This window comes from Conger conger, chromosome 2 (assembly GCF_963514075.1).
Source record: "Conger conger chromosome 2, fConCon1.1, whole genome shotgun sequence".
Taxonomy (NCBI): Eukaryota; Metazoa; Chordata; class Actinopteri; order Anguilliformes; family Congridae; genus Conger; species Conger conger.
In genome coordinates this window covers 88,662,566-88,680,065 of record NC_083761.1, presented here as the reverse complement: position 1 = coordinate 88,680,065, position 17,500 = coordinate 88,662,566, and the positions used below count along the sequence as shown (strand labels likewise).

The 17,500-nt window shown below is 49.0% G+C and overlaps 2 protein-coding genes across 2 annotated transcripts in view; both read right to left on the bottom strand.

Annotated features, from left to right (window-relative positions):
- mrpl4 (mitochondrial ribosomal protein L4) overlaps positions 1-9,735 on the bottom strand; it is a 12,836-nt gene extending 3,101 nt beyond the window's left edge. The window contains exons 1-7 of the mRNA XM_061231748.1: positions 9,503-9,735; positions 9,244-9,325; positions 8,978-9,146; positions 8,621-8,672; positions 7,538-7,655; positions 6,622-6,728; positions 6,331-6,440 (exon numbers count right to left, since the gene is read on the bottom strand). Coding sequence (XP_061087732.1) covers positions 6,331-6,440; positions 6,622-6,728; positions 7,538-7,655; positions 8,621-8,672; positions 8,978-9,146; positions 9,244-9,325; positions 9,503-9,550 — 686 coding nt within the window. The 5' untranslated portion in view covers positions 9,551-9,735. The remainder of the gene's footprint in view (positions 1-6,330; positions 6,441-6,621; positions 6,729-7,537; positions 7,656-8,620; positions 8,673-8,977; positions 9,147-9,243; positions 9,326-9,502) is intronic.
- Positions 9,736-11,507: 1,772 nt separating this feature from the next.
- The window catches only part of LOC133122694 (metalloproteinase inhibitor 2-like), a 12,436-nt gene continuing 6,443 nt past the window's right edge, over positions 11,508-17,500 (bottom strand). The window contains exons 2-5 of the mRNA XM_061232797.1: positions 15,973-16,073; positions 15,382-15,481; positions 14,194-14,318; positions 11,508-13,928 (exon numbers count right to left, since the gene is read on the bottom strand). Coding sequence (XP_061088781.1) covers positions 13,731-13,928; positions 14,194-14,318; positions 15,382-15,481; positions 15,973-16,073 — 524 coding nt within the window. The 3' untranslated portion in view covers positions 11,508-13,730. The remainder of the gene's footprint in view (positions 13,929-14,193; positions 14,319-15,381; positions 15,482-15,972; positions 16,074-17,500) is intronic.

Here is a 17,500-nt window from a genome sequence, read left to right as displayed (position 1 = left end):
AGCTCAAAGCTCATTCACCACAAAAAGCAGAGCGTGGATCTGTAGCCAAGATACTAAAGCGTGGATCTGTAGCCAAGATACTAAAGCAGTACATATGACATAACGGCGAGAACAGGTCATTCAGCCCAGCTACAGGTCATTCAGCCCAGCAGAGCTCTACAGGTCATTCAGCCCAGCTACAGGTCATTCAGCCCAGCAGAGCTCTACAGGACATTCAGCCCAGCTACAGGTCATTCAGCCCAGCAGAGCTCTACAGGTCATTCAGCCCAGCTACAGGTCATTCAGCCCAGCAGAGCTCTACAGGTCATTCAGCCCAGCAGAGCTCTACAGGTCATTCAGCCCAGTAGAGCTCTACAGGACATTCAGCCCAGCTACAGGTCATTCAGCCCAGCAGAGCTCTACAGGTCATTCAGCCCAGCAGAGCTCTACAGGTCATTCAGCCCAGCAGAGCTCTACAGGTCATTCAGCCCAGCAGAGCTCTACAGGTCATTCAGCCCAGCAGAGCTCTACAGGTCATTCAGCCCAGCAGAGCTCTACAGGTCATTCAGCCCAGCAGAGCTCTACAGGTCATTCAGCCCAGCAGAGCTCTACAGGTCATTCAGCCCAGCAGAGCTCTACAGGTCATTCAGCCCAGCAGAGCTCTACAGGTCATTCAGCCCAGCTACAGGTCATTCAGCCCAGCAGAGCTCTACAGGTCATTCAGCCCAGCAGAGCTCTACAGGTCATTGAGCCCAGCAGTGACCTACAGGTCATTCAGCCCAGAAGGGCTCTACAGGTCATTCAGCCCAGCAGAGCTCTACAGGTCATTCAGCCCAGCAGAGCTCTACAGGTCATTCAGCCCAGCAGAGCTCTACAGGTCATTCAGCCCAGCAGAGCTCTACAGGTCATTCAGCCCAGCAGAGCTCTACAGGTCATTCAGCCCAGCAGTGATCTACAGGTCATTCAGCCCAGCTACAGGTCATTCAGCCCAGCAGAGCTCTACAGGTCATTCAGCCCAGCAGAGCTCTACAGGTCATTCAGCCCAGCAGAGCTCTACAGGTCATTCAGCCCAGCAGTGATCTACATGTCATTCAGCCAAGCTACAGGTCATTCAGCCCAGCAGAGCTCTACAGGTCATTCAGCCCAGCTACAGGTCATTCAGCCCAGCAGTGATCTACAGGTCATTCAGCCCAGCTACAGGTCATTCAGCCCAGCAGAGCTCTACAGGACATTCAGCCCAGCAGTGATCTACAGGTCATTCAGCCCAGCAGTGATCTACAGGTCATTCAGTCCAGCAGTGATCTACAGGTCATTCAGCCCAGCAGTGATCTACAGGTCATTCAGCCCAGCAGTGATCTACAGGTCATTCAGCCCAGCAGAGCTCTACAGGTCATTCAGCCCAGCAGTGATCTACAGGTCATTCAGCCCAGCAGTGATCTACAGGTCATTCAGCCCAGCAGTGATCTACAGGTCATTCAGCCCAGCTACAGGTCATTCAGCCCAGCAGTGATCTACAGGTCATTCAGCCCAGCTACAGGTCATTCAGCCCAGCAGTGATCTACAGGTCATTCAGCCCAGCAGTGATCTACAGGTCATTCAGCCCAGCTACAGGTCATTCAGCCCAGCTACAGGTCATTCAGCCCAGCAGTGATCTACAGGTCATTCAGCCCAGCAGTGATCTACAGGTCATTCAGCCCAGCAGTGATCTACAGGTCATTCAGCCCAGCAGAGCTCTACAGGTCATTCAGCCCAGCTACAGGTCATTCAGCCCAGCAGTGATCTACAGGTCATTCAGCCAAGCTACAGGTCATTCAGCCCAGCAGAGCTCTACAGGTCATTCAGCCCAGCTACAGGTCATTCAGCCCAGCAGTGATCTACAGGTCATTCAGCCCAGCAGAGCTCTACAGGTCATTCAGCCCAGCAGTGATCTACAGGTCATTCAGCCCAGCAGTGATCTACAGGTCATTCAGTCCAGCAGTGATCTACAGGTCATTCAGCCCAGCAGTGATCTACAGGTCATTCAGCCCAGCAGTGATCTACAGGTCATTCAGCCCAGCAGAGCTCTACAGGTCATTCAGCCCAGCAGAGCTCTACAGGTCATTCAGCCCAGCAGAGCTCTACAGGTCATTCAGCCCAGCAGAGCTCTACAGGTCATTCAGCCCAGCAGAGCTCTACAGGTCATTCAGCCCAGCTACAGGTCATTCAGCCCAGCAGAGCTCTACAGGACATTCAGCCCAGCTACAGGTCATTCAGCCCAGCAGAGCTCTACAGGTCATTCAGCCCAGCTACAGGTCATTCAGCCCAGCAGAGCTCTACAGGTCATTCAGCCCAGTAGAGCTCTACAGGTCATTCAGCCCAGTAGAGCTCTACAGGACATTCAGCCCAGCTACAGGTCATTCAGCCCAGCAGAGCTCTACAGGTCATTCAGCCCAGCAGAGCTCTACAGGTCATTCAGCCCAGCAGAGCTCTACAGGTCATTCAGCCCAGCAGAGCTCTACAGGTCATTCAGCCCAGCAGAGCTCTACAGGTCATTCAGCCCAGCAGAGCTCTACAGGTCATTCAGCCCAGCAGAGCTCTACAGGTCATTCAGCCCAGCAGAGCTCTACAGGTCATTCAGCCCAGCAGAGCTCTACAGGTCATTCAGCCCAGCTACAGGTCATTCAGCCCAGCAGAGCTCTACAGGTCATTCAGCCCAGCAGTGATCTACAGGTCATTCAGCCCAGCAGTGATCTACAGGTCATTCAGCCCAGCAGTGATCTACAGGTCATTCAGCCCAGCTACAGGTCATTCAGCCCAGCAGTGATCTACAGGTCATTCAGCCCAGCTACAGGTCATTCAGCCCAGCAGTGATCTACAGGTCATTCAGCCCAGCTACAGGTCATTCAGCCCAGCTACAGGTCATTCAGCCCAGCAGTGATCTACAGGTCATTCAGCCCAGCAGTGATCTACAGGTCATTCAGCCCAGCAGTGATCTACAGGTCATTCAGCCCAGCAGTGATCTACAGGTCATTCAGCCCAGCAGAGCTCTACAGGTCATTCAGCTCAGCAGTGATCTACAGGTCATTCAGCCCAGCAGAGCTCTACAGGTCATTCAGCCCAGCTACAGGTCATTCAGCCCAGCAGAGCTCTACAGGTCATTCAGCCCAGCTACAGGTCATTCAGCCCAGCAGAGCTCTACAGGTCATTCAGCCCAGCAGAGCTCTACAGGTCATTGAGCCCAGCAGTGACCTACAGGTCATTCAGCCCAGCAGAGCTCTACAGGTCATTCAGCCCAGCAGAGCTCTACAGGTCATTCAGCCCAGCAGAGCTCTACAGGTCATTCAGCCCAGCAGAGCTCTACAGGTCATTCAGCCCAGCAGAGCTCTACAGGTCATTCAGCCCAGCAGAGCTCTACAGGTCATTCAGCCCAGCAGAGCTCTACAGGTCATTCAGCTCAGCAGAGCTCTACAGGTCATTCAGCCCAGCAGTGATCTACAGGTCATTCAGCCCAGCTACAGGTCATTCAGCCCAGCAGAGCTCTACAGGTCATTCAGCCCAGCAGTGATCTACAGGTCATTCAGCCCAGCAGTGATCTACAGGTCATTCAGCCCAGCAGAGCTCTTCAGGTCATTCAGCCCAGCAGAGCTCTACAGGTCATTCAGCCCAGCTACAGGTCATTCAGCCCAGCAGTGATCTACAGGTCATTCAGCCCAGCTACAGGTCATTCAGCCCAGCAGAGCTCTACAGGTCATTCAGCCAGGCTACAGGTCATTCAGCCCAGCAGTGATCTACAGGTCATTCAGCCCAGCAGAGCTCTACAGGTCATTCAGCCCAGCAGAGCTCTACAGGTCATTCAGCCCAGCAGAGCTCTACAGGTCATTCAGCCCAGCTACAGGTCATTCAGCCCAGCAGTGATCTACAGGTCATTCAGCCCAGCTACAGGTCATTCAGCCCAGCAGAGCTCTACAGGTCATTCAGCCCAGCAGTGATCTACAGGTCATTCAGCCCAGCAGTGATCTACAGGTCATTCAGTCCAGCAGTGATCTACAGGTCATTCAGCCCAGCAGTGATCTACAGGTCATTCAGCCCAGCAGAGCTCTACAGGTCATTCAGCCCAGCTACAGGTCATTCAGCCCAGCAGTGATCTACAGGTCATTCAGCCCAGCAGTGATCTACAGGTCATTCAGCCCAGCAGTGATCTACAGGTCATTCAGCCCAGCAGTGATCTACAGGTCATTCAGCCCAGCTACAGGTCATTCAGCCCAGCTACAGGTCATTCAGCCCAGCAGTGATCTACAGGTCATTCAGCCCAGCAGTAATCTACAGGTCATTCAGCCCAGCAGTGATCTACAGGTCATTCAGCCCAGCAGAGCTCTACAGGTCATTCAGCCCAGCTACAGGTCATTCAGCCCAGCAGTGCTCTACAGGTCATTCAGCCCAGCAGTGCTCTACAGGTCATTCAGCCCAGCAGTGATCTACAGGTCATTCAGCCCAGCAGTGATCTACAGGTCATTCAGCCCAGCAGTGATCTACAGGTCATTCAGCCCAGCTACAGGTCATTCAGCCCAGCAGTGATCTACAGGTCATTCAGCCCAGCTACAGGTCATTCAGCCCAGCAGTGATCTACAGGTCATTCAGCCCAGCTACAGGTCATTCAGCCCAGCAGTGATCTACAGGTCATTCAGCCCAGCTACAGGTCATTCAGCCCAGCAGTGATCTACAGGTCATTCAGCCCAGCTACAGGTCATTCAGCCCAGCAGTGATCTACAGGTCATTCAGCCCAGCAGTGATCTACAGGTCATTCAGCCCAGCTACAGGTCATTCAGCCCAGCAGTGATCTACAGGTCATTCAGCCCAGCTACAGGTCATTCAGCCCAGCTACAGGTCATTCAGCCCAGCAGTGATCTACAGGTCATTCAGCCCAGCAGTGATCTACAGGTCATTCAGCCCAGCAGTGATCTACAGGTCATTCAGCCCAGCAGAGCTCTACAGGTCATTCAGCCCAGCTACAGGTCATTCAGCCCAGCTACAGGTCATTCAGCCCAGCTACAGGTCATTCAGCCCAGCAGTGATCTACAGGTCATTCAGCCCAGCAGTGATCTACAGGTCATTCAGCCCAGCTACAGGTCATTCAGCCCAGCAGTGATCTACAGGTCATTCAGCCCAGCTACAGGTCATTCAGCCCAGCAGTGATCTACAGGTCATTCAGCCCAGCAGTGATCTACAGGTCATTCAGCCCAGCTACAGGTCATTCAGCCCAGCAGTGATCTACAGGTCATTCAGCCCAGCTACAGGTCATTCAGCCCAGCTACAGGTCATTCAGCCCAGCAGTGATCTACAGGTCATTCAGCCCAGCAGTGATCTACAGGTCATTCAGCCCAGCAGTGATCTACAGGTCATTCAGCCCAGCAGAGCTCTACAGGTCATTCAGCCCAGCTACAGGTCATTCAGCCCAGCAGTGATCTACAGGTCATTCAGCCCAGCTACAGGTCATTCAGCCCAGCAGAGCTCTACAGGTCATTCAGCCCAGCAGTGATCTACAGGTCATTCAGCCCAGCAGTGATCTACAGGTCATTCAGCCCAGCTACAGGTCATTCAGCCCAGCTACAGGTCATTCAGCCCAGCTACAGGTCATTCAGCCCAGCAGTGATCTACAGGTCATTCAGTCCAGCTACAGGTCATTCAGCCCAGCTACAGGTCATTCAGCCCAGCAGAGCTCTACAGGTCATTCAGCCCAGCTACAGGTCATTCAGCCCAGCTACAGGTCATTCAGCCCAGCTACAGGTCATTCAGCCCAGCAGAGCTCTACAGGTCATTCAGCCCAGCTACAGGTCATTCAGCCCAGTTACAGATGATCTACAGGTCATTCAGCCCAGCTACAGGTCATTCAGCCCAGCTACAGGTCATTCAGCCCAGCTACAGGTCATTCAGCCCAGCAGTGATCTACAGGTCATTCAGCCCAGCTACAGATGATCTACAGGTCATTCAGCCCAGCTACAGGTCATTCAGCCCAGCTACAGGTCATTCAGCCCAGCTGAGCTCTACAGGTCATTCAGCCCAGCTACAGGTCATTCAGCCCAGCTACAGGCCATTCAGCCCAGCTGAGCTCTACAGGTCATTCAGCCCAGCTACAGGTCATTCAGCCCAGCTACAGGTCATTCAGCCCAGCAGAGCTCTACAGGTCATTCAGCCCAGCTACAGGTCATTCAGCCCAGCTACAGGTCATTCAGCCCAGCTACAGGTCATTCAGCCCAGCTACAGGTCATTCAGCCCAGCAGTGATCTACAGGTCATTCAGCCCAGCTACAGGTCATTCAGCCCAGCTACAGATGATCTACAGGTTTGTATTTTTGGTCACCACGGTGATACTCACACATCTACAATCAAGATGGACTCGCCCCAGTTTCTGTACCGAGCCAGATCCTGGAGGTACTGTGGATCGGGAGTGGGCAGCTCCAGAGAGTCCAGAATGTGAAGATCATCCTTTAAAACAAAACAAACAAAATGAAGAAAATGTGAAATTATGGTCTAGGACAGCGCTATTCAACTCTGAATCAACTCGGCTGAATCACACTGGGCTGAATCAGACTCCTGCAGACACTGCGGCCCGCAGGACGTGGAGGTGAGTAGCGCTGGTCTAGGGGTAAGAATAAAACATGCTCACCTGAGCCAGTTTAGAACTGAGCGCGACCTTTAACCCCAGCACACGCAGCTTCATGGGCATCATGTAGTAGTAACTGGTTGGTCCTCGAGGCCCATGAGACACACCCCCTAAACAGACAAGGGACACTTTAGAGTCCTGCAGAGACTACCCCAGCAGTGTATCATCTTCACTGGCCTACAGAGAGACTACCCCAGCACTGTATCATCTTCACTGGCCTACAGAGACTACCCCAGCACTGTATCCACTTCACTGGCCTACAGACAGACTACTCCAGCACTGTATCATCTTCACTGGCCTACAGAGACTACCCCAGCAGTGTATCATCTTCACTGGCCTACAGAGACTACCCCAGCACTGTATCCACTTCACGTGCCTACAGAGAGACTACCCCAGCACTGTATCCACTTCACTGGCCTACAGAGAGACTACCCCAGCACTGCATCCTTTTCACTGGCCTACAGAGAGACTACCCCAGCACTGTATCATCTTCACTGGCCTACAGAGACTACCCCAGCACTGTATCCACTTCACTGGCCTACAGAGAGACTACCCCAGCACTGTATCATCTTCACTGGCCGAGAGAGGTTTCTGCAGGGAGAGCAGAATGAAATGTGCTTTTTGGAAGGAAAAGCACATGACCCACATTTACAGGAAGCACGTGTGCTTGGAGTCATTCTTAATAAACATACAGAATCCTTCCTTTCTGATAAACATACAGGATCCTTCCTTTTTGATAAACATACAGAATCCTTCCTTTTAAATAAACACATTGCCTCAATAAACGCATTCTGCAAAGACTGACACTGAAGCTGGAGGTCCATATTAGCGCGTGAGAAATAAATGCTCAATCCCCATCCAAAATGGCCCCCTTCTACCGAGGCCTTATTTGGGGATGCAGCGGGGGAAGTGCTCCTACCTCCTCTCCATATCGGGGAGCGGATGCTGCCGTGCCGCGCCCGGCCCCCGCCTTTCTGGTTCCAGGGCTTCTTGCCCCCCCCACGCACCTCCGCCCGGCTCTTCACCTTCGCGTGGCTCTGAAACATGACATCACAGTACAGTTATATGACATCACAGTACAGTTATTCATCCGACGCTTTTATCCACAGCGACGTACAGTTGATTAGTTGATTGGGCCCTTGAGCAAGGCCCTTAACCCCACATTTCTCCAGGGTGGGGAGCAATGTGGGGTTAAGGGCCTTGCTCAAGGGCCCAACGGCTGTGTGGATTTTATCATGGCTGCACCGGGGCCCAGTCCCTTAACCATGACGCAACGGGCTGCCCCTGATGAAACCTCACCCATGTAGGAAATCTGACGCCAATATGTCCACAGGCCACACATTCCCCTGATCGAATCATGTTTACAGCGCAGTGGGTACACACTGATCAATAGCAGAATAATGGATATCACCGTATCTACATCCTTTCTGTTCTTGTGTAAAATCACATTCCTGATCAAGGCTTGGAATGGGATAAATGTTGGCAGTTGGCAGAAATGTTTCATACATAAGTTTCATGCATTTCATACATACGTCCCGATACTGAACCCAGGAGACCGTGTGCTACTATTACTCAGCAATTTACAGTTTAGATAAACTGTAAAGTGCTAAAGTCTTAGGCAGGTTTTTATTTATATTTTTTTGTGTTTGTTTTCTGCATTGGTGTGTCAGTATGAAAACGCAAATTAGAGATAGCCAAACATTGATTTTCAAATGAAAGTGATTTTTTTGCATTTTGCCAAATAAAGTAACATATTAAGCAAGCCCACTCTTCAGACCTGATTGAGGATCTGGGATTAACTGGCAGGCTCTCCAATATGCTTACTGCTCTTTATATTACATTTTTCACTAATTAAAACTGTTGATCATCATTTTTTGAAAGCATCTTTTCTTTACAGATTTTTCACCCAATCCTTTTGCACAGTACTGCATATTACATTTCCTTTTTAACCATTTTGTCCTTACTGCAAGTATGTTATGTTTGATAGAACAGCTAGACCTACAATTCGCTTGAAGTTCCTTTGCCAGACTTCTACTTGATGAAGGATGTCGACCCTGCAGATTAAAAACAAACATGAGAGGTTCTGTACACACTCAAAATTCCTGAATTGACGAAGTACTCATTTTTTATGAACTTGACTGTCAATTACCCGGCATTCAAAGCACCCTTTTGATTCCAGTTCTTAAGTCATACAGTAAAAGTTAATTGAGAAACTGAGAAAACACAAAACTTAACACAATGTGTAACGGGTACATCCCTCCCTGTCCTCATCGGACTCGTCACAATTTCAGTTTAGATGCGTCCAAACATACGGCTCAACTACACCATCCGTTTCCCTACATGTTTACAGAAGTCATACCTAGGTGGCACCGAGAAGACGTCAGGGTGCAGCTCGACTAAGCCAAGCTCATCGTCTTCCCGACTTCTCAAGGATTCCAGCCATGTTTGTTTGGCACTGAGATGAACGGGAATCTCCGCCTCACACCTGCGAAGCACTGGGAGCTCGCAGCCAGGTGACAAAGACCGTTCTGAGAGGAGAAACGCACCTTAGGCTGTTAAATCGCACAGAACCCGTCTGAAATAACCAGTTAAAGGTCTGGGTACTGAAATTACAAACATGCGTACTTGTTCGGGGGAGTTCAATGAGATTCGATGGGATGCGGAGGTTGGCGGGGAGCGCACTTTCTCCAGTAAGTGAGGAAATGCACTAAAACGAAACGATAAAAACAAACACGCTGCAGCGTAAGATTAACTGGACGCCTGACATACGGCGCAATGTAGCTAGTGCAACCATTTCTTGTTTACGTTAGATAGCAATTTCAGTCAAACCAGTAACAACGAATTGACGAGCTAGCTGCCCAACTTAATCAAATTTAGTACTTACCCGTTTGCCAAGTTGTCTACAGGCAACAATAATAGACAAGCGAAGCATGATGGTCGTCCTGTAAAACGTAAATGTAAATTTGACTTGAAATTTGTATGTTGTAACAAATTAGACGTATAAAAGTTAACTAGCTACATCGTTTCACACGCTTTCCACGGATAAGAGGTCAACACTAGAATCTGTCCATTAATTATGACGTCGTCACTGTCATCTTCCTCTTGTAACATAGACATATATACCTATGATCTTGTAAGTGGTGTTCGATGGCAGTAAACCACAAAGCACTGGCGCAGGTACTGCCATCTACTGTCGCGGAGTGTGTGGAGGAGAGATACGGTAATGTCATGAACGGTTTTGAAATAGGAGTGTTTTTCATCGCTCCTGACGAGCTCGTTGGTGCCATTCATCGCCGTTGGTGTGTGCGTGTGAATGGGTGAATGAGAGGCATAATTTGTAAAGCGCTATAGAAATACGGTCCATTTTCCATGTATGTATAATAATAATAATACATTTTATTTGAAGTGGCGCCTTTCTTGACACTCAAGATCACCTTACATTGGCCAAAATACAAAATAAACATGGTAAAAACATGCAACATATCCAATTACATTACATTACATTACATATGAACATACAATTCATATCAAACAAACAGACAGCAGACAGAGATAGACACAAGAACATGTAAGGGAAGGAAACAGTCAGGGGTATGCAAGAGTAAACAGATGAGTTTTGAGAAGTTTTTTGAAAGATGACAGTGACTCTGTATGGCGGATGTGTATGGGTAGAGAGTTCCAGAGCCTGGGTGCTGTAGAGCTGAATGCTCGAGCGTAGAGAGTCATAGTAGAGAGTCGGGTGGTGGGGATAGACAGGAGGCCAGCTGAGGAGGAGCGGAGAGGGCGAGTTGGGGTGTAGTCGTGAAGAAGGTCAGAGAGATAGGGGGGTGCAAGGGTGTTCAAAGCCTTGTATGTGAGTAGGAGGATCTTGAAATCAATGCGCTGTTGAAATGGTAACCAGTGTAGCTGAGTGAGGATGGGTGTGATGTGGTTCCAGTAATCCAGCCGGGAGGTGACAAAGGCATGGATTAGAGTTTCAGCACTGGTGTGGGAGAGTGAGGGGCGGAGTCGGGAGATATTGCGGGGTGAGAAAAGGCAGTCCTTGAGATGTTCTTTATGTGGGGACCGAAGGATAAAGTATTGTCCAGGATGATGCCAAGGCTTTTGACTTTTGTTGACAGGGGGACAGGGAAACTATCAATGGTTGTCAGGAAGCTGGGTGTTTTTGACAATGTGGATTTTGAACCAATGAGCATGATTTCAGTTTTATTGCCGTTGAGTTGAAGGAGGTTTGTAGTCATCCAGGTTTTAATGTCATGACAGCTGAGGAGGGACGGGGGGGGGGGGGCAAGGGGACAGAGGGCCTGGTTGAGCTATAGAGTTGCCTATCGTCTGCATAACAGTGAAAGTTAATGTGATGGTAACGCATGATGCGGCCAAGGGGGAGGAGGTAAATGATGAACAATGATGGACCAAGCACTGACCCCTGAGGGACACCATGGGTAACTGCAGCTGACCTGGACCTATGGCGTTTTAGCTTGACAAACTGTTGTCTCCCCGTCAGGTAGGATGTTAGCCAGGCTAGCACAGTACCGGTGACCCCCAGGGTTGCTAGGCGCTCCAGAAGGAGTGGGTGGGAGATGGTGTCAAAAGCAGCGCTGAGGTCGAGGAGGATGAGGATGGTGAGAAGTCCAGAGTCTGCAGCACGGAGGAGGTCGTTTGTGATCTTGACAAGGGCAATCTCTGTACCATGTATGTTAGTGCTATGTTAACTCGCTGGTTTGGGAATGTTGTTGGCCAGATCTAGCCAACTAGTACTATTATTTACAGTAATAATGTGGATGCACAAGTAAATGACATTATTATTATTAAAACATTAAAAATATATATATATTTATGTGGGCCAGTTGACATATCAGAGTTCAGCAAATAACCAAAGCACACCACAGTTATGAATTCTAAGTTTTTTATTTGATAATACTGTATATTTTCATCCATTGACTGAATGTCCACATATGAATTAAACACATGCATAATCTACTGGTCATGACCCCTGTGTGGTTCCAGCACACCAAGGCTCACACTATACTTTCTGCAAAAAAAGTAAGAGAAAGATAAAAAAGACTAAGAAAAATTACATTAAAATAATCATTATTATAATAATATAAAATGACAAGTAAAAACACAGATCAACCAAGTTTTAAATTATGTCAGCATTTCTCAATATATTTAATACTAGCAATGGAATGAATACAAAAAGCAAGAAAACATGGTTCATACACCGTAAATGTCTTGAGAGCAGGTACTGTAAGATTTCTTTAAGATTACTTGGTTTCTAAAAATATATACTGAATATATGTCAAAATATACAAGCATATATTACGAAATATAATGCTACTTGCCAACTTTATGCACTTCTGGGACAACAAGTTGGAGAACATAGTTCAACAACAGTGAATGTGGCAATAACCAGCACTTTCAAACATATGCATTACATTTTGACATATACAAAAATAGATATATATTCTTTAGATTCTTTGTATTTTATCATATATATACGTCACATGACGTCAAGCAGCCAGTCCCCTAGCAACCACCCCAAACCTGGCCAGCCCAGCCAATCGCCACTTTACCTAAGCCCCACCAATCAGCAGGTACCATGCCACCGGGAGGCGGAGACCATCGTCAAAGGGGCGCCCAATCAGATCAAAGCCTCCAGGGCACACATTGTGACATCATTTCTCCACTCCAGCATAGGCGAGCCCTCTCCTTTAGACCTGGGTCATGTTCAATCTGAAAACGGTTTGCTACGAATGGTGTACAGCGTTTCACACCAGGCTTCGAGGTGTGTTTGCTCCCAAGGCTGGGGTTGTCGGGAGTGTAGCCTGAATCAGTAATGACATAAGACCGGAGAACGCCTCCTCAGACGGCACAGGAGCAAACCGCACTGTGTCAGTCAGTCCGCAGCAGGATGTTCAGCGCTCCACCGTTGCTTTTTAGATAAACGTTTTGCGACGTTTCGTCAGGGCTGAATGTGGCCCAGGTTTCCTAAGACAAAACCTGGAAAAACCCTCCATAAAAGCACAGCAATGATCGCCATTTTGCCAGAAATCACGCTTGTGCAATTAGGAGTTATTTTACCTTACATATATACTGTATCTGTATCATCCACATTACACCGAGTCCTAAGGCAAATAAGGTATTAACACACATACGTGTGTGTGTGTGTGTGAGTGAGTGTGTGAGTATATATATATTTACACACACACACACACACACTTATTGTGTAGCCACAATAAGATCCACGCAGCTGTTGGGCCCTTGAGCAAGGCCCTTAACCCCACATTGCTCCAGGGGTGGATTGTCCCCTGCTTAGTCTAATCAACTGTAAGGGCAGGCTGGACTTATCTACTGACAAGGAGCAGACTGGACTTATCTACTGACACAGAGCAGACTGGACTTATCTACTGACACGGAGCAGACTGGACTTATCTACTGACACGGAGCAGACTGGACTTATCAACTGACACGGGGCAGATTGGTATCGTGAGACGTGAGAAAGGGTAGCAGACGGTAGGCCATCATGCACCCTGCTCCTGCTGAAGCTAAACAGGTGTGGGCTTGGTCAGTACTTGGATGGGAGACCTCCTGGGAAACCTAAGTTGCTGCTGGAAGTGTTGTTGGTGGGCCAGTAGGGGGCGATCTTCCCTCTGGTTTAATGAAAGGCCAGTGCAGCGATGGGGCGTGTGTGTGTGTGTGTGATGGGGCACACTTAACACCTTGGGTTTTGTCATGAGACGTACAAGATTGTGTGACGCAAAAGACTCCGTTTTGCTTTGTGAATTTGATCTGCACCAGTTAGTGTTGGAGGTGAGGGGGTTAAGTGCTTTTTGGGGCAAGATTGTCCAAAATACAACTTCCTGTCACCAGCCTACTTGGGGAAGTGACATAATCTGTCTAAAGTGGTGTCTGTTGCTCTTTTTACCGTTTCACTGCACTAATAATAACTAACTCTCTTAACTCCATCTGTTATTGATAGCATTTTTTGGTTACCCTTTCATGTATTTATTTATTTCTCCATTCCTTAAAAAAATATGTATTTATTTTTATTTTATTTTAGGTTTTTTTTTTTTTTGTTCGGGCAGTGGGGCAATGCACCCGCAGCGGGGTCCTTAGGGGTCCTCGATGTCCAGGAACTCCTTCTTGGGCGAGGAGAAGCCGCGGTACCAGGCACAGGAGCCGTCGTTCCTCTTGATGCAGGCATAGTGCTGAGCCTGGCGGCCGCTCACCTGCCTCTCCAGCACCCAGTCCGTCCACAAACACTCCTGCACCCCGCCCACAGAGCACGGCACGGACCGGCACTGAGAGATCTGTGGAGAGAGAGCCTTCATTTACTCTCACTCTCTCACTCTCTCACTCTCTCACTCTCTCACTCTCTCACTCTCTCACTCTCTCACTCTCTCACTCTCTCACTCTCTCACTCACTCACTCACTCTCACACTCTCTCACACTCTCTCACACTCACACTCACACTCACACTCACACTCACACTCACACTCACACATGATTCTCCCTCTCTCCCTCTCTCCCTCTCTCCCTCTCTCCCTCTCTCCAGTGTTAATGTCTCTCTCTCACCTTGCACTCACAGCCCATCTGGTATCGCTGGCTCAGGCTCTTCTTCTGGGTGGAGCTCATGGTCTCCCAGGCAACGATGAAGTCACACAGGGTCACGACCATTTTCCCGTCGGACTCGCCCTTACCTGGGGAGAGGGCCACAGTCACACAGACAGCACAGTCACACAGACAGCACAGTCACACAGACAGCACAGTCACACAGACAGCACAGTCACTGCTGAGCACATTTTATGCCTTAGCATAGAAGGCACAGCATGCAACTTAGTACAACACTTACAGAACAACACAGGCACTGCCTGGCACACCTGAGGTCGCGCAGTACAGTCAATACTTCATCGCGTGCCATAGGAAACACAGCACACTACTTAGTACTGGGCAGTCCATGCTTATCTTTAACTTAGATCTTAACTTAGCACAGAAGGCACAACAGGCTACTTGTACTGCACAGTCACTCTGAGCACAGCCCAGAGATTCGAGTCGCACTTAAATCGCACAAACATGGACTCCAGACTCTATATCTTCAATTAGCATAGGAATCGTGATGAATTTCTATCGCCATACTGCTGTTTCGGCTGCATCATTCTGGAGACTGGAGACTTGACTCGGACTCTAGCTCAGAGACTCGAGACTTGACTCGGACTCTAGCTCAGAGACTCGAGACTTGACTCGGACTTGCATCTGATGACTTGTGAACATCTCTGGCACACCCTATCACCTGAGCAAGACGCCTGAATGGTAAATGGTTGGCATTTATATAGCGCCTTTATCCAAAGCGCTGTACAATTGATGCTTCTCATTCACCCATTCATACACACACTCACACACACCGACCAGCTCATCAGGAGCATTTGGGGGTTAGGCGTCTTGCTCAGGGACACTTCCGACACAGCCCGGGCGGGGGATCGAACCGGCAACCCTCCGGCTGCCAGACGACTGCTCTTACTGCCTGAGCCATGTGGCCCCAGCACCTAACCTAATCCCCAACTGCTCCTGATGAGCTGGTTGGTGTGTGTGAGTGTGTGTATGAATGGGTGAATGAGAAGCATCAATTGTACAGCGCTTTGGATAAAGGAGCTACATTTACAGCACACTACTTAGTACAGGACAGTCAATGCGTAGCACACCTTATCACTTAGCATAGAAAGCACAGCATGCTATTTAGTACAAAACTACCTGTATGGGCCCTACCTGCAATCAAGTACTCCTTTTTGTCCAGGGTTACTCCGCACACGGCTGAGGAAGGAGAAGTGTAGACCTCCTCAATGTCCCTGTCTGGCCCTTTGAACATCTGACACACAACAGAGAATCAATCGGTCGGTCGGTCAGGCAGGTCAGAGGCGGGTCTCTACAGGTCAGAGGCGGGTCTCTACAGGTCAGAGGCGGGTCTCTACAGGTCAGAGGCGGGTCTCTACAGGTCAGAGGCGGGTCTCTACAGGTCAGAGGCGGGTCTCTACAGGTCAGAGGCGGGTCTCTACAGGTCAGAGGCAGGTCTCTACAGGTCAGAGGCAGGTCTCTACAGGTCAGAGGCAGGTCTCTACAGGTCAGAGGCAGGTCTCTACAGGTCAGAGGCAGGTCTCTGAGACTCAAACTGACAGCCCTTCACAGGTGTCACCTTTCCCCACCTGTCCACCTGTCAGGTGTGACCTCCTGGCCAATCACAGCAGCCCCGTAAGGCAGGACCATGTGATGGGATCCACATCCAGGTTCAAATGCACATGTAGAAACGCTGACAGGCTCAGTATCAGATGATGATTATCATTATAATTATTATTATATTACCTTGATCTGTTTGATGTCATACTGGATCCTCTTTATGGGGTGACCATAGATATCATTTCCAGAGTCCACCTCTTTACCCTCGATCACCTTCGCCCTGATGACTGAGGAAGATGAGGAGGAGGGGGATTAGAGCCAACACACACAGCATACTGTGAATAATAATAATAATTATTGGTCTATTAACAATATAGGTGCATTCATCATTATCTTTTGCCAGCTATAAGCATGATTATTTAACTCTATATGCCCGTTCAGATCGATATCGATACAAATGCGTTTACAAAAATTGTATTGAGCGTAAACCATATGTCCGTACGGACCCTGAAGTGAGATATTTAAACCCGTACGAGGCAAAGCAGCACTAGATGTCTGCATGAGAGTCAAAGCATGAAAACTAACAAGTTCATAATTATGGTGAACATAACATTATTATATTATTTGCCCAGAAAATGTTTGCTGTATCATTACTGAGCTTGCTAGTAGGCTCATGGCCGTTCATACTTAGCAGCATTATGCCAGATAAATCACTGTTATAGGCAGGTGGGCACATAAGCCTGTAAAACATGAACACAGAACACAGGAAAGACCTGACAATAGCATGACCACACAGGCCATAAGAAAGTATGGCAGTCGGAGGGTTGCAGGTTCAATCCCCCGCCCCGGCTGTGTCCCTGAGACACTCATCCCCCAACTGCTGAATGCTGCATGGCAGCCTTTTGCTGTTGGTGTGTGTGTGTGTGTGTGTGTGTGTGTGTGTGTGTGACTGTGTGTGTGTGTGACTGTGTGTGTGTGTGACTGTGTGTGTGTGTGACTGTGTGTGTGTGTGTGTGTGTGTGTGTGACTGTGTGTGTGTGACTGTGTGTGAGTGTGTGTGTGTGACTGTGTGTGTGACTGTGTATGAGTGTGTGTGTGTGAGTGTGTGTGTGTGACTGTGTATGAGTGTGTCTGTGTGTGTCTGTGTGTGTGTGTGTGTGTGTGTGTGTGTCTGTGTGTGAGTGTGTGTGAGTGTGTGTGATTGTGTATGAGTGTGTGTGTGAGTGTGTGTGTGTGAGTTAGTGAGTGAGTGAGTGAGTATCTGTATGTGCGTGGGAGTGTCTGTATGTGTGTCGGTGTGTGTGTGTGTGTATGAGTGAGTCTGTGTGAGTGTGTGTGTGTGAGTGTGTGTCTGTGTGTGTCTGTGTGTGTGTCTGTGTGAGTGTCTGTGTGAGTGTCTGTGTGAGTGTCTGTGTGAGTGTCTGTGTGTGCGCGTGTACGAGTGTCTGTGCGTGTGTGTGTGTGTGTGTGTGTGACTGTGTATGAGTGTGTGTGTGTGTGTGTGTGTCTGTGTATGAGTGTGTGTGTGTGTGTGTCTGAGTGTGTGTGAGTGTGTGAGTGTGACTGTGTATGAGTGTGACTGTGTATGAGTGTGACTGTGTATGAGTGTGTGACTGTGTATGAGTGTGTGACTGTGTATGAGTGTGTGACTGTGTATGAGTGTGTGACTGTGTATGAGTGTGTGACTGTGTATGAGTGTGTGACTGTGTATGAG